Source organism: Mustela putorius, unplaced genomic scaffold, assembly GCF_011764305.1.
Source record: "Mustela putorius furo isolate JIRA1106 unplaced genomic scaffold, ASM1176430v1.1 tig00003909_pilon_pilon_pilon, whole genome shotgun sequence".
Lineage (NCBI taxonomy): Eukaryota > Metazoa > Chordata > Mammalia > Carnivora > Mustelidae > Mustela > Mustela putorius.
Window position 1 is genome coordinate 9,451,812 of NW_025422057.1, and position 16,496 is coordinate 9,468,307.

Consider the following 16,496-nt stretch of genomic DNA (forward strand, 5'->3'; position numbering starts at 1 on the left):
AGGTAGGTAGGTTTTATTATTCCTATTTTATAGATGATGAATATAGAGGCTCATAAAGTAACTCAATGAGCACCTGCCAAGCTCCTTTCTGTTTCTGAATGTATTTTGTATTATCAAGCCTATGTCTATCTACATAGCTCTGATGCGATTTGCTGTTTACAAGAGAAAAATTTAGTTTTCCTTGAACATCAATTCAAATATATCTTTTAATGTTTTCTCATTGTCTTTATTTTTTTAATGGTTGCATAATTATCCCATCATATGGATAATATCATAGTCCCTCTAATCATTTTTCTGTTCCTGGGCATTTTGATTACTTTCAGTTTTTATACTTAAAAGGAATATTGCTCTATATTTTTGTTCTGTTTTCAATATCCAAAGCTATGCTAAAAACATAAAAATGAGGAAAATTTATATTTTAAGAAAACATTTCCTCTTCACTTCTTCTGAAGAGACCAGCTTATTAAATTATTGGGGATGTTATTATGGTTTAAAAGTGTGATATAATCTGATTGCAGTAAGGACCTTAAATATATGAAGTCATAGAGACTATTGGCTAATCCTGTATTAAATATAATCACTTTGATATGTTTGATTATTAAAATTAAGGTAAATAGGGTGTCTGGGTGGCTCAGTGGGTTAAAGCCTCTGCCTTTGTCTCAGGTCACCATCCCAGGGTTCTGGGGTCCGGGGGAAGCCTGCCTCTCCCTCTCCCAACTCCCCCTGCTGGTGTTTCCTCTCGCTTTCTCTCTCTGTGTCAAATTAATGAATAAAATCTTTAAAAATAAATAAATAAATGAATAAAATTAAGATAAATATCTTTTCCATTTGTGTTGTATGTCAAACAAGTATGAAGTATGTGCAGACTTTCATTTTTCCAGTGTGAGCTAGATTTTTTTTTTTGCTTCAGTATTCACATTTTGAAATAAAGATTTTGAATTTAAAAATTTTTTTAAAAGTTGAACTTGCTGTAATTAACACAGCACATGGCACTTATTTTTTCAGGCATGTGGGCGCATTCAATGACTGTCCAGGATTATCAGGATCTTATAGATCGAGGATGGCGAAGGTAAAGCTCTTCAATACAAAGATACTTCTCTTGTTACTCAGGTTCTTCTTGTAATTGCAAAATATTGTTTGCCTTTAAAATGTTTTCCTGTTTTTAGAAAGAGGTTTAAGAAATTTTTGTGTTACATTTCTTTGTGTAGTGATTCTTTTCTCTCTCCTTTTAAAGATGTTTATTAGGAGAACTTCAAATATACGTAAATGTAGAAAGTACAGTGTAGTGAACCTCATGTCCTATCCGCAGGCTTCAGCAGTTGTTGACATTTTGCCAATCTTGTTTCATCAATTCTCCTTGCTCCCTGTGTGGAGTGAATGCGAGTGTCATTCTCACCACCTTCTCCAAGTACTTGGGCTCAGTCCTTAACCCCAATTTGATAGTATTTGGAGGTGGGCCAAGTGATTAGGTCAGAGGGTGGAGTCCTCGCAAATGGGATTAGTGCCCTTGTAAAAGAGACCCAGAGAGCCCCCTTGCCCCTTCTGCCATGTGAGCTTACAACAAAAATATGAACCAGGAAGCTTATCTTTACCAGACATAGAATATGATAGCACCTTGGTCTTGAACTTCCCAACCAAACTACAAGGAATACATTTATGTTGTTTATAAGCACTCAGCCTGTGGCATATTGTTACATCAGCTTGAACAGACTAAGATGTTCCTTCCTCCCCCACAAAATAATTTAAAGCAATTTTGTGTATCCTATTAGTATACCTGTAATAAATACATGTTCCTAAGAAAGGTTTCTTTTTTCCTTTATAACGCATCTATGATACCATTATCATCCTTTACACGGTAATTCTTTGATGTCATCTGTTACTTGAGTAGATTTTCCTCTGATTGCCTTTATGGTTGAGGATTGATGGTGGGTTGAGGGAAGGATTGCAGGTGCTGCTGAGAGGGTAATTGAGGTAAAGAAGTTTGGAATACATATATCAAGGGTTAGGAAAAGGCTGTACTCTGTCTTTGCTATGTCCATGTTGCAAGATTATTTAGGTTATGAAGAGTAAATCCAAATGTTTTTATGTTATTAGTTAGATTTTTACTCAAATTAATTTTGTGCTCCTATACTAGTCTTCTTTGGTACAAGTGAGAAATGTGTAAGACATTAACAAAACTACTTTTTAATTTTAGAAGTGGGAAATATGTGTACAAGCCTGTCATGAATCAAACATGTTGTCCTCAGTACACGATAAGGTAAGAAAGAGGATCTATATATAATTTTTTAAAAAGCTTTTATTTATTTATTTGACAGAGATCACAAGTAGGCAGAGAGGCAGGTAGCGGGTTTGCGGGGGAAGGAAGCAGTCTCCCTGCTGAGCAGAGAGCCCGATGCAGGCCTCAATCCCAGGACCCTGGGATCATGATCTGAACTGAAGGCAGGGGCTTTAACGCACTGGGCCACCCAGGCACCCTGGATCTATATATAATTTGAAGAGTATGTATAATTCTGTAGTGACATCTTGCTTTTTTTACATGTTAATTTTCATTCCAGCTAGATTCTTTATAAAGAAAAGCAAATGAGTTGTGTCTTTTCTACATACTGATGCTACATTTATACTTCATCAGTAGCTTTTAATAATATTGTTTAATAATTTGGGTATAAATAGGATATGAAAAAGTATACTATTTAGCAATCTAGTCAATGATTTCAGACATATTGTGAGAATATTAGAAAATACTCAAATTACTTTTAGATGTCAAGTGTTTTATAGAATTTAGCTTGGGGCTTTCCACATTCTGGTGTATGACTGGACACTGTCGTCACACTCCAACAGTACTGTAGGATCTGTCAGAAGAGGAGGGGGAGGGCCGACATTGAATCTGCTGCATACATTTAGAGTCCAGGTTTCTTCATTGTAAAACTTAAACTAAAATGTCTATTTTCCTCCAAAGTGATGGCTTAACCAGCAAACCCCAGTCTGCCATGGAAGGATTTTCCATTCTTCTCAAGTTACAAAGATCCTCCTCTTCTCCCTTGTGCTCCTTGCCTTCCTCTTCTTCTGGTACAAACTAGGGAAAGTATGTTGCATTGTTAAGCATTGTCTACAGTTTCAGTGTGAATAATCTCCAGATAAAAAAGCAAACATGGTTGTATCCATCATGTTTTGGCTGGTCCTCATACCTCTTTCCCTTAGTTGCTCTTAATTTGCTTTGGGATTAAAGATTTGACAATCTGATTAAAAGTTACAGACCCTCTCTTCAGCAAAACAAAACAAAAGGGAGGGGGTATAGATAAAAATATGTAAGAAGATCTTGCATACTAATTTTAGGATGATCTTGGGCTCCCAGTGGGCTCACAAAGGTCCACGAATTCCTGGTTAAGAATCCTTTCTTTTATCTAACTGGTCCTAGGACTGGAGCAATCAAGAGAAAAGGTGGGTGTCTGGTTTACTGACATCATCTCACTTACTATCCCAGGACATCTGTGGTGTCCTCTTGCAGGTTTTTTTTTTTTTTTTTCATTTATTTATTTGACAGACAGAGAGAGAGATCACAGGTAGACAGAGAGAGCGGGGGGAAGCAGGCTCCCCGCCAAGCAGAGAGCCCAATGTGGGGCTCGATTCCAGGACCCTGAGATCATGACCTGAGCCGAAGGCAGAGGCTTAGCCCACTGAGCCCAGGCACCCCAAATGTCCTCTTGCAGTTTTAATGTTTATGAAGCAGTGACATCGTCAAATACAGAAGTCCTTTTCCTTCAAATAACAATTTGTTATTGGATTATGGCCAGGGTTCTGTTTAAGTAAGTCTGGAGTTGATTTGCTAGAACCCTGAGAATCTCTAATCAGAAAAGTTAAAAAAAAAAAAAAAAGTCCGTTTCAGGGTTAAAGAAAAAGACTAGGTTCTATAATTTATTGGATATCTCTCAATGCAAAGCACTGCTCCAGGTATATTGTTTTTATGAAAAGGAATTCAATTAACATTGCAAAACAAAAATAATTATAAAACGTGATTTTTTTTTTTTTTGGCTTGAAATCACAAACATTTCCTGAATTGCTATCCTTTACACAACTTCATTGTATGTATTGATATTATGGAGGCATTTACTGTTCTGTTTTTTCTTTCTTTCTTTCTTTTTTTTTTTTTTTTTTTAAACTTTGTTTACTATAGTAGTTCTAGTGAGGCCTAATGCGAAGGCAAGGCAATGCTAACCAATAGCGTAGCCTCTTGTTAGATGTCAGGGACTGTATGTGAGTGTAAGTGAGGATGAGCTTCCTTGGCTCTGAATTTTTTTTTTTTTTTTTTAGTTTTTATTTTTATATAGAATTATATATGCTGGTAATTTAAAAATCAAACAATTCCATAAACTTATTTTGCACAGTTGCATCCCCTGCACCTCCCTATTTCCTGTTTCCCAGTGTACTCTCACATTTTTAACTGATTTTTTTCTTCTTCTTTCTACCTTTAAGTGATGTGCTTATATAATCACAGAAACCTTATCTCATTACCTTTGGGTTTTTCTCATATCTCTGGGTTTCTCTTTTTAGAAGGTAAGGATTCAACTCTATTTTTTCTCATTATCTCTGAATTTCTCTCTTTGGAAGATCCGGGTTTGACTTTCTTCCATCCCTGTTGCCCCGGCCGTGTTCAAGCTCCTTTCTGTCCTCATTGCTAACTCCCCAGCTCAGAGGACCGTGACACGGATGGTACAGGTGCTGTGCTACGGCCTGTGAACGTGCTGTGTGGTCGAACCGTGCAGTGTACTATCATTGCATTTTCTTTCCTTCACAAGTTCTTGCTTTCCATAGTCTTTTTTTGTTTGCATAGTCTTCTGTGTACCTACCCATCACCAGTCGATTTAAAAAATGTTCCCACATTGTGGTATGTTTAGATGCTTCCGGTCCTCTATCACTTGTGTCCTCTTGATGATATCTCTGTGCTGTCTTCTGACCTGTGATCTGGACAGGTTGTCTTTCCAACTGGTGCCTCACTGTCACCCTGGGATCTCTTTTTACTGCCCTCTTGGGGATTCTCTTTGGATCTCATGTTTTCTGTCTCCTCTGACCTCTTGGATTATTTCCTTGTTTTAGTGCAGCTCATCTTCCAATAGCTTTCTTGAGATAAAGCACATGAGAAGTACCTTTTTTAGACTTTGTATGTTTGAAAAAAAATTTTAAGAGAGAAAGAACTAGTGCACGAGTGGGGGTGGAAGCAGAGGGAGAGGGAGAGAGAGAATCCCAAGTAGGCTCCGTGCTCAGCACAGAGAGCCTGACTTGGGGCCCCATCTCGTGACCCTGAGATCATGTCCTGAACCCAGACCAAGAGTCAGATGCTCAACCACCTGAGCCACCCAGGTGCCCCTGTTTGAAATGTTTTAATTCACCACTCAGACTTCTAGTTTGGCCAGGCCATCGAAGTATAGATTGGAAATAATTTTGCTTAGAATTTTGAAGGCTTTGCTTCTGATTTTTTTCCTTCGTCCAAAATGTTCTTTCTTTTTGGAAGGTTTTTTGTCCCCAGTGTTCTGATATTTCACATCTAATGATGTGTTTGTTTGCATCCATTGCGTGCAGACTTAAGGGGCCCTTCTTACTTGGGGCCTCCTATCATATCCTTCGCTTCACAGAAAGTTTCTTTTACTCTTTTGTTGAACTTCTTCCTGCCCCTCCCCATCACCGTTTTTTCTTCTCTTCTTTTATAATGTCTTCATTCAGATATTCAACTTTTATTTACTTGTCAGAGAGAGAGTACAAGTAGGGGGAGAAGCAGGCAGAGGGAGAAGCTGACTCCTTGCTGAGTAAGGAGCCCAAAGTGGGAGTCGATCCCAGGATCCTGGGATCCTGACCCGAGCGGAAGGCAGATGCTTAACCGACTGAGCCACCCAGGTGCCTGAGATACTGAACTTTTAGAGTGAGCCCCTAATTTTTTTTTTTCTTCAATTTTCCATCCCCTTTGTTGTATCTTTTGGAAAATTTCCTTGCTGTTTAATTGTTTATTTCTTCTATTATATTTCTACTTCTGAGAGATTTTTGGTTTTGGATTCTCTCTCTCTCTCTCCTTTTTTTTTTTTTTTAAATAACCTCCCATTGTTGTGTGGCTGTAATAGCTAAAGAGAAATAAGAGCTTGTTCTTCTTAGGATGTTTGTATTTTTAGGCTCTCTTTTCCCTGGGTACCCTCCAAGTTACCTTCTCCAGTGTTGTTGTTACTTGTCTTTGGAGAGGTTCTTCTTGAGTGACGATTCTGACTTTCCAGGAGTGGGGATCCTTGGATCTCAAGGGATCTTTAGGTCTGGTCACATTCTGGAGAGAAAGTGCCCGTGTTTGTGGCTGGGTTGGGGAATGGGTTGGAGGTCTCAGCATTCAGTAAGTACACTTTCATTTAAGCTTCCTGTTTCTAGTACATTTCCATTGCTTTCCACTGTGCCTGCATCCTCATGTGGGAGGCCCTATTTTTTACTCAGTGTGCTGCTTTCTCCTGGGTTGTGTGGGGAGTCATCTGTGTGGAGTGGTGGAGGGCATCAGACATCTAACTGCTTCCAAAATAGACTTTCAAGAGATCTATTTTCAGACCCCCTTCACGCTTATCTCTTGAGGTATCAGGTATCAACCAGTCCCTAAAATTTGTAGGGATAATGTAGAGAAAATTAGTCACCATTCTGGCTTTTCCCATGGTTGGCTTAGGATTCAACCTTCTTTGGTTGCTAAGTCAGTTACCACTTGTGCATGATCTGTGCAGCTTCCAGCATTTCTCCTCTTCTCTTTCTTTCAGTAATTTATGTCTTTTTCTTTTTTTCTAATTCCTTAAGGTAGTTTTAGTGAGATTTGGGGTGGAACTAGAGGCTATGTCAAGCCCTGCCTTTACCCAGAAATCCCAGGCATGAGTTTCGCCTTACTGTCCAGAACTCTTTTTATTTCTTCTAGTTTGAGTTCACGTTTTAAATATATATTTTGCTTTCCTAGGTGCCGACCTTTACAGTTTCAGCCATCAAAATCTCACAAGAAGGTTTTGAAAAAAATGTTGAAATTTCTGGCTAAAGGGGAAATTTCCAAAGGAAATTGTGAGGGTAAGATGAGTTGGGGCTTTAAAACCTCTTTACCTGCAGTTGATGTAGATTTCCAAGGTGGTCCCTTTTTGTTACTTCTTAAGTAGGGGAATGGGTCCTTACTGCGGTCAGGTAGTGCCGTTCCTCTGACGGGGGGATTGCTGCTAGTGTTGCTTTGCTGTCACTGGTACCACTGTCCCAAAAGTCAAGGACATGGGGCATGTCTGTCAGGGAAAGTTTAGCTTCGGAAGAAAGTGGAGGACAGTTTTGATGACGCTGTGATGTCTTGGAGTTTATTGGAACTTTAGTTTTCACAGAACTGCGACAACTCTTACCTTACTTGATCCTGATAGCACCTTGTGAAGTAAGTGGAAGGTGGTGTTGCATCTGAGAAACAGACACAAGATTGCACAGTCACTTTGAATGATGCGTAAAGCTCAGGTTTTCTGTGTTGGAGGAAGCCCTTACTTCAGTAGATCATAGTATCTGAAATTTTCTTGTTTGTGTGTTGAATTGTGAGTTAATTTCCTTCAACATAATTAGAAACATTTAGTGAACTTTCATTACAGATGCTTTGCTTTTTCAGTTTTTTTCAGTGTCTTGTCTTTTCCTTTTTAAAGTTTTCATGCAGGCAGTGCCCAATACATGAGCGTAATAATTGGGAATGCCGCCTATCCTTAGAGCTCTTTCTCACTTCTGCCATAGAAAATACCTAATCCTGGGAGCCTCCCACCCCAGTTTTAACTTGTTAATATGGCCCAAGCGTGTTTTCAGTGCCGATAGTGTGCCAGTCTCTGTTTTAAGCACTGGTGCTACAGTGGCCAGCAGGACAGGTAAGTTCTTTGTCCTCCTATACTGTCCTTAACAGACCAAGATTCAGGATAGTCTGGAGCAGACTTGGCAGAACTATGAGCAGTAAAGAGGCAGGAAGGCTGGGGTCTAGAGGTTCAGGGACAAATGGTCATTGGAAACATCAGAATTTTGGTGCAACTCTGGTTAGTACTGTCTGTACGTTATCGTGAAGACTAAATAAGTTTTGTTAGTCAAACATTTTTTTCAGTGGCTGGGAATCATGTTCTGAGTTTCAAAATTAATATTCAGATAAGCTTCGAGGTGCCTTCCATTTATAAATTGATGGTTGCTTTTCTTTACACATAGCTTTTACATTTGGTTCTTTATTTGACTTGTTACGGGCTTCTAAATCATTTATTTATGTCTGCAGCTTAATTCATAAGAGTGATGTAGAATGGAAGGGTAAACCGCCGAAACAGAAAGACACCACGATGCAATGACTAAAAAATAATCGAAGTCAGTGTCTTTCCTCATACAACCATCCAGCACGGGTGTTCCATGTTAGCCTGCAGCTCTGTCCCCCCCACCCCCCATCTGTTGTGGGACTCCCTTCAGTGTGTGATTTCCAAGGTCACTCTGGTTTTTACTAATCCAGCCAGTGGGTAGGGTAAAGAGTGAAAGTTCAGGATTATAAAATTCCTTTAAAAGCAAGTGAGGCCAAATTGAGCATATCAATTTGGTTATGTTCCATTGGTGGGAGCTTGGTCACAACTTGCAGAGGGACTGGGGTGCATACCCTTGCTTGGGTGCCACAGTCTTAACTACAGTTCTATTACTTTGGAAGCCAAGAGAATGGGTTTTATGCACACACAGTAGTTTCTTTCACATGGGAAAGAAGGGGTATTGTTTTTTTCCTGTGTGTATCTTAACAGTGTCAGATTGCCTAGCTGATGGATTTTGACTTCTGATTTGTAGATGAGCCCATGGAGCCCACCATGGACGAGAGTGTTGCAGGTGACTTTGCATTAATAAATAAATTGGATATACAGTGTGACCTTAAAACACTCAGTGATGACCTCAAAGAGACCTTTGAGAGTGGGGAGAAGAAGAAAGGAAAAAGCCCAAAGAAAGAAGAACCTAAGGAATTAATTCAATCCCAACATATAGAGGAGAAGTTGGGCTCTGGGGAGCCATCCCATCCAGTTAAAGTGCACATGGCTCCTAAGCCAGGTAAGGCAAGTTTGCTCTGTGGCCATTTTAAAATCCTAGCAAGTAATTTTCTTTATGCTTGAGACTTTGTAGCCTTTGGGCTCTCCCATCAGCTAAACACACGAATTATGTGAAATCTGCAAAATAGATCCGTATATTGTACAATTTAGTTTTACCTGGATTTAGATGGACAGATCATATCTTTAAAAAATACTTTCTTTAAAAAGCCTGCAATAATAGTTTTATTATCCCCAAATACAGATATTTTAAAAGAGTTCCATTTCTTCTTACTACCTTAGGATCCTGGAGGTTTGAGAATCAAATTTTATCTGTGAAAAGATATGCTGCTAAACATTTTTATTTTTGGTGTGAAGTGAGACAACGTAAATTTTAGGTATTGTGTTGAGAAGTACAGACATTAAAGTTCTTAGTTTATCATTAGATTTCTTTATGAATCATGATGAATTTTAGTTTAAAAATTTCCAAATTTTGGTATTTAACTTCACCTTTTATAAGGTCAAAAATTTTTTTCTATATTTTCACTTGTAAAAGAATTAGGTTTTAAAAATGTATGCAACATTGGGGCACCTGGGTGGCTCAGTTGTTTACGTGTCTGACTCTTGGTTTTAGTTCAGGTCATGATCTCTTAGTCCTGGGATCAAGCCCCATGTCTGGCTCTGGGTTCAGCGCAGAGTCTGTTGGAGAGTCTTTTTATCCCTCCGTCCCTTTGCTTCCCCATCTCTCTCTCTGTCTGCCTCTCAGCCTACCCGTGATCTCTGTCAAATAAATAAATAAAAATCTTAAAAAAAAAAAAAAGAAATCTTAAATACATCTTAAAAAAAAATAATTTTCAAATACACAAGTACCACCATTACACCTGAGTGAGATTCCTTACTGTTATTAAATAGTCCATGTTCAAGTTCTTAATTTTTATGTATTTGTTTGTGTCAGGATCCAAACACAGCCACATATTGTAGTTGACTGACACAGTTAGAAAACGCCTGTAATCTGTAGGTTCCTTCCATCACTCCCACTTTTTTATTTGCACTTTGTTTTTTGAAGAAACTAGGTTGGCTGTTCTGGGTTGTCTGATTATATCCGCAGTGCAGTTTAACATACTCCTTTACCTGCCTGTAAATTGATGGTTGGATCTAGAGAGTCAAGATTAAATCAGTTCAGAGTTAAGATTAAATTGTTGTGTTTTTTTTTTCTTTTTTTTTGTGTTTCGGTTGTGTTTTGCTTTTCAGGGAGTGAGAGAAGTCTTAATCAGATTCGAGTTCAAATTATTTATTTGAGGGGGGTAAGGTTACTTCATGGGTGGTGGGAGGTTCTTTCAGGAGACACATAATGTCTGGGTACCTCTCTTTGTTAATGTGAAGAGCTATGGGTCAGTGCTCTCTGCCTAAATCCATTGATCCATTAGATATTCTGTCTGTCATTCATTTTTCATTTTCTAGGTAGATACTTCCATAAACAGAACCTCTTTTCATTTCTTTCTCACAGAACTCAGAAAGGCAAGAGGAATGCTTGATTCTTGCATTTTATCTCAGTCCTTTGTTGCCTGGTTATTAGACTTATTCAAAGTCTGTTTTTATATGTAAAGTTTGTTTCTAATTGGAAAACATGATAGTGAAGTAAAATGATTTTTCTATTAGTGAAGTCATGATTTTCTCATCAAATTTGTTTTTTAAATAAGATTATTATGTATTTGAGAGAGTGAACATGTGTGAGCGGGGGAAGGGACAGAGGGAGAGGGAGAATCCCAAGCCGACTCCATGCTAAGCGTGAAGCCAGTCCGGGACTCCATCTCATGACCCTGAGATCAGGACCTGAGCTGAAATTAAGTGCCAGACGCTTAACCAACTTGAGCCACCCAGGCAGCCGGTATCAGATTCGTTTCTTTTGACCAGCTCTTGGTCTCTGGAAGTCCCTTAACACCCTGGGTCTTGAATTTCTTTTCTATAAAATTGAACTTGCTAATCTTGTAGAACTTCATATTGTGAACTTTCATATGATTTGTAAATACTGTTTTAGGATCTTAAAATAGCATTTTTATTTTGTCAATGGCCTTAAAAAAATACAAAAGTTTGTTCATTGTTAGAGAATTTGGAGAAAAGAGGACACTGCAAGAAAAAAAACAAGAACAGTCCTTTCCCTGATTCTAAACCCATGTAAAATGACTTTTATGTTTCTTTCTAGGCTTTTTAAAAAGTATTTTTCATCTATTTATACATAAGTGGAATTGTTTTTAACCTTGTGTAACGACAAATCCCTGAAAATTTCTAAGCATTTCTAGTGACTGGTATTCTGTGGTTTAGCTGTTCTAAAAATTGTAGAATTATTCTGGTGTTGGGCATTTAAATTATTTTGAAGTTTTCATTTGTGTTAGTTATTTGCCTCTACCTCTTAATGATCTTCTCAACATCAAGTCCTTGAAGACTCTGCTAGATGAAAGAGCACTTACTGAAATTTGTGGTTTATTTTATCTAAAATTTTTATATCTTAAAGGACTTTTAATTTGGTAATAGCTTTTTTAATTCAAACAACACTCATTAACTGGAGCTGAAGAAATGAGACCCCATCCATTTGTTAGATGGAGAGACACAAGTACTTTCAAGGATATTTTTTCATCAAAAAACCTGCCGGAGTGTTTTCTTACACCCAGGTCCTAAGCATGTATTTATGTCACCAGTGCTTTGAGAGGAATGTCCCTCAGGAATGGGCTGGAAAAATCCATGTCCTAGAGTAGAAGATATTTGATTATGTTTTTTTCAACTTATAAAGGCAAAAAAGTGGATGAATATTAAAATTTTTAAAATTTTATTTTCATAGAGGTATGTGGAAAGTTTCTGACTATTTACTTTCTTTGACAGTTCCTATATTTAAGGTAGAATTTTAAGATCAACTTAAAGCTCTAGATCAGAATCTTCTGAGATACCTACCTACAAAGCTAACCTAACTGTTGAAACTCTTTAGATTTAATTCTGTAGTATCTTTGAGACTTTGGGTAAAAACAAAAAATTCCAGAGTCAGATGTGATTGGTCTAATATTTTGCAATTGTTTTTAGGCAAAGGGGCAGATTTGAGTAAGCCTCCATGTCGGAAAGCAAAGGAAATCCGAAAAGAAAGGAAAAGGTTAAAACTCATGCAGCAGAACCCAGCTGGAGAACTTGAGGGTTTCCAGGCTCAAGGCGAACCACCATCTTTATTCCCACCAAAGGCTAATAAATCCAACCAGCCCAAATCACTTGAAGATTTAATTTTTGAATCTTTACCAGAGAATGCATCACACAAGTTAGAGGTACTTTGAAGGGTGTTTTATTTTATATTTTTGTTTTTGTTGATACCTTGTTTATTTTCGTTTGAGGTTATACTACTCTGTTGATATTTTACTATTTAAATAATGGGAAATGACAGTGAATTGGGATGAAGTAGCATTTGTATTTACTAAGTTAACTGCTATTTGATAAAACACTTTTTTTTTTTAAGATTTAAAATAAATACTTTAGGCAGTTTGGCTACTAAAGTTGTGAAAATAATTCCAGTTTTAGCATGTTACTATGCAAGGGACTGTGGCTTATTGTATCCCTTAATTGATATTTAGTAGTTAAAGGGACAAAATATGCTATTTAAAATTTCATTTTTAGCTCTTTGGTTCGATTGTGAAGGAGAATAGATCACATCAGCGGATCACTGTTTTACCCATTCTAGTGGGTAAACAGATGTAGTACATGTGCCAGCCAGCAGTTAGGAATTGACTAAATAGTACTCGGTGGCAGTACTTTAATCTTCTCTCAGTAATTCTCTCAAACCTCTGTAGGCATAGTATGATTACTTCTAGAGTATTTCTGTTACTTTTATTTACATTGCAGATTAAATCTACATTCTTCAGTATTTGGTATTTATACATTTCCCCCCCAAATATTAATTATAATGATTTTATTATATTTTCATATCTCATTAATAACAGGGTCAGCCTTTGAATTTGTTGCTTAATACTATCTGAGAGCTTCGCTAAGGACCTGATATTGAAAATTAACTTTAACGGAATCTAAACCTTAGGATCATATATATTATCAGACAGAAATCTTAACAACTTTGAAATTATAATCCCTTAGCTGCTCTGATTTTGGTATTGACTTTCTCCTTCTCAAATTGTAAAGAGAATTGGACACGCTACTTAAAGTATAGAACAGCAGTTCTACAATAGGCAGCTTTTACTTTTTTAAAGTAATGATACCTTGGATGGGCAGAGGTGTTTTGTCCACAGTTATGTTTATATTACTCTTTGTTTGCAGAAGAATTACTTCTTATGGCACACGTGAAAGTTTTCCAGTTAGCTTTTTTGTTCTATTGCATTTGATTTCCTGTTTGACTATTTTGTTTTGCTAACACATTTTAACTGGTTAGTAAATAATCACTATTAAAATAAGTGTTCACCATTACTGTGCTGCTACTATTGTAAACTCATCCTCATTTTGTGTGTGAGGAAACCAAGGCACAGAGAGGTAAATTTGTCTGCTTGACCAAGATGGTGACATGAAAATTGAGTAAGAGAAATCTAACCTTAGGGTCTTCGTTCTTAACTACACCATGAAATAGGAATACTTTGTGAGGATTGTCTTTCACATTTACAAAAAAAATTGTAAGTTTAGAGTTAGCAGTGATGCATAAAGAATGTCTAAAAAATATATTCACATTTTTAGTTTTTCTGAATGATTTACTGAGTCGAGTTCTATAGTATAATGGTTAGCACTCTGGACTCTGAATGATTTACTGAAGGTGCATTCCATACACCTAGAATTCAAGAGTATTTATTTGTGTTTGTATCTTGAGTGCCAGAAGTGTTCTGCCATTTTCCAATAGAGTCAATCTTCCATAATTCAGTCATAGATCTTAGTCTTCAGAACTGTAACCCTGAGACAAATAATACATTATATGTTAAAAAAGAAAAAAAAATCTTATGAGCTTAGATAGGATCTTTTGCCTTTTTAATAAGTCTGGAAGTTGGAGAAATATTTTTAAAGAAAATTTTAAAGAATATTTTTAAAGAAAAATGTGCTATTTTGTTCATTTGTAATGTTAAAATATTATATGTGTATGCTTTAATATTTGTATGGAAACTTTTGGTTCTTTTTGGGTGGGAGTAACAATGCGTATTCTGTGGAATAAATAATGAACATTGTTTTTTAACTCCTTCTGAAGGTGAGGGTGGTGAGATCATCTCCACCAAGTTCTCAGTTCAAAGCCACATTTCAGGAGTCTTACCAGGTCTATAAACGTTACCAGATGGTTATTCACCAGGACCCACCTGATAAACCAACTGTGAGCCAGGTCAGCAGGCCAAGTGTAATTTTTCTGTGCAAATGGAACTTTCCCCTCCATTTGATACCATTGTATTATAACTTGATTTATTTGTGGTACATTTTATTTATATTCAATTTGCAGCATATCTGCAAAAGGATGGAGTGTGGAGTAACGAACATTCTGAAAGTGCAGATTTTACCTAGGACATGTTAAGTGCCAGTCACGCGTAATTGCAAAGTGGAAAGTAGCACATAAAATGAATTATCTTTAACGTTGCTATGTCTGGATGTATTTATTTAAAAATTAGTAATAAGTAGAGCTCTAAGATAAAATATTTATGAGAAAAAACAAAAAAGTCTTTATATTTTTATGATAGGCATATTTGCACAACATGGTTAATAGGCCTTATCTCCTTTTAAAAGTCATGTGTAGACAGAGTTCATGACAGCTAAATTATACTTTGTTGATGTCATCCCCATACACAACTGAGTGGGACTAGAAAAGTAAGATAGTAGAATTTTTTTTAAGATAGTAGAATATTTTGATAGAAGTTCTCATATGCTTGTAATTTTATACATCAGAATACCCAAGAAAAATGTGGAAGGGGAAAATGTTAATACACTTAATACTAGCAGAGGGGACAAAAAGTAGTGGCCACTACCATGAGCAACACTGTTGACTCTGCAGAGAATCACAATATGTGGAAAGAGTAAAAAACAAAAGAAAAATGAATTGTCCTGGCCCTTAGAAGTTAAAAATTTTCCCAAGTGTTAATATAAAGTTGGCGCTTTAGGCTCTGGGCCAGTCAGCACATTCCGGGGTTAACTCGTTTCATGAAAAACTCCAGCGCTGAGCTTTGGAAGTGGATTTGCGGAGATCTTACTCTAGCCTCACCTTCAGAAGCATGTCAGTGGGTAGAGATATTTCAATAGCATTTGCTTGTATTTTCCTTGCTCTGAAGGTGAGGTTAGTACCTGTCTCCTTTGAGGACCCAGAGTTCAAGTCGTCCTTCAGCCAGTCATTTTCTTTATATGTCAAGTATCAAATGGCCATACACCAGGATCCGCCTGATGAATGTGGGAAGACGGAGGTACCTTTTGTGAAACGTTTTTTCCTATCTTGATGAGGTTGTCTATGAAGAAGCATTATAGAGAACTTTCTTTTGCTATTTTCTTATTTGTTAAGTAGAGCTGATGATCCTTTTCGGTGTATGTTAACTAAACTTTTGTGAAAACAAGTCCTACATGTGAGCGTTTAAGTCCCTCAGGAAAAAGGAGAGGTTCATATTCAGGGCTCTTTCCAAGAACCTGGCGAAGCGTGTTTATGTGTTCATCCTCAGGCTGGTCCGCACACCCCGCTGAGGCTGCTTACGTGCCAGACCTGACCCTGCGCACGAAGGGAAGAGTCTCTGCCTTCGAGGGGTTGATAAACACATGGGAAAGATGGACCAGTGAACAAACATACCTTAACAAGAAGCCAATGGGAAAGAATTAAATACGTTGAGATTATATAGACTGTGACATAACAAGCATTTACTGAGAGCCTGTGAATGTAGATGGAGGAGAGATGGCAGCGTTGTCACGGGGGGATGTATTAGAAGAAAGATGCCAACAGGTGCAGAAGAATTAAAGTTTGGATTTGTTTCTTTGTTTTAATGACACAGACTATGTTAGATTTAAAGAGGTGATTAGTAAGACAGGAGTTAATGCTGGATGTTCCCAGAGAGAGGGCTGACTTTCAGGTCTCCCAGAACCTTACTGGAGGAAGTGTGGTCTGCAGACCAACAGCATCCACCTGGGGTGCAGAATCTGGGGCCTCACTTCAGCCCTGCTGAATCCAAGTCTGCATTTTGAATTAGGTTTCTGGGCAATTTGAATGCCCATTCTGGTTTGGGAAGTGCTTCCATAAGTTCCCCGTTGAGACGTGCAGCTGTGGGAGATAGTGTTTACAAATAGTGAGGAGTCTGCCAGGTGCAAAAACTCCCTTTGATATTCTGGACATTAGTACTTCCTGTATCACCTGGAGATTCTGGCCTTGCGCTGCCTGCTTACCAGGTATGAATGGTTGGGCCATGACACCAGGCAATGATCTGATGTGTGTACTGGGTATAGATTACTTTCTGGAATTCGCTGTGGAGTCCGGGC

The 16,496-nt window shown here is 37.7% G+C and overlaps 1 protein-coding gene across 10 annotated transcripts in view; it reads left to right on the forward strand.

Annotated features, from left to right (window-relative positions):
* Positions 1-16,496, forward strand: part of ATE1 (arginyltransferase 1) — a 172,991-nt gene that overhangs the window by 2,483 nt on the left and 154,012 nt on the right. For 7 of the 10 annotated variants that reach the window (XM_045068890.1, XM_004751794.3, XM_045068891.1 and 4 more), the window contains exons 2-7: positions 1,006-1,069; positions 2,195-2,257; positions 6,962-7,065; positions 8,812-9,066; positions 12,114-12,346; positions 14,251-14,379. In XM_045068890.1, coding sequence (XP_044924825.1) covers positions 1,006-1,069; positions 2,195-2,257; positions 6,962-7,065; positions 8,812-9,066; positions 12,114-12,346; positions 14,251-14,379 — 848 coding nt within the window. Of the gene's footprint in view, positions 1-1,005; positions 1,070-2,194; positions 2,258-6,961; positions 7,066-8,811; positions 9,067-12,113; positions 12,347-14,250; positions 14,380-15,313; positions 15,443-16,496 lie in introns of all 10 variants that reach the window. The other 3 variants (XM_004751797.3, XM_004751800.3, XM_045068892.1) reach the window with 2 other exon arrangements.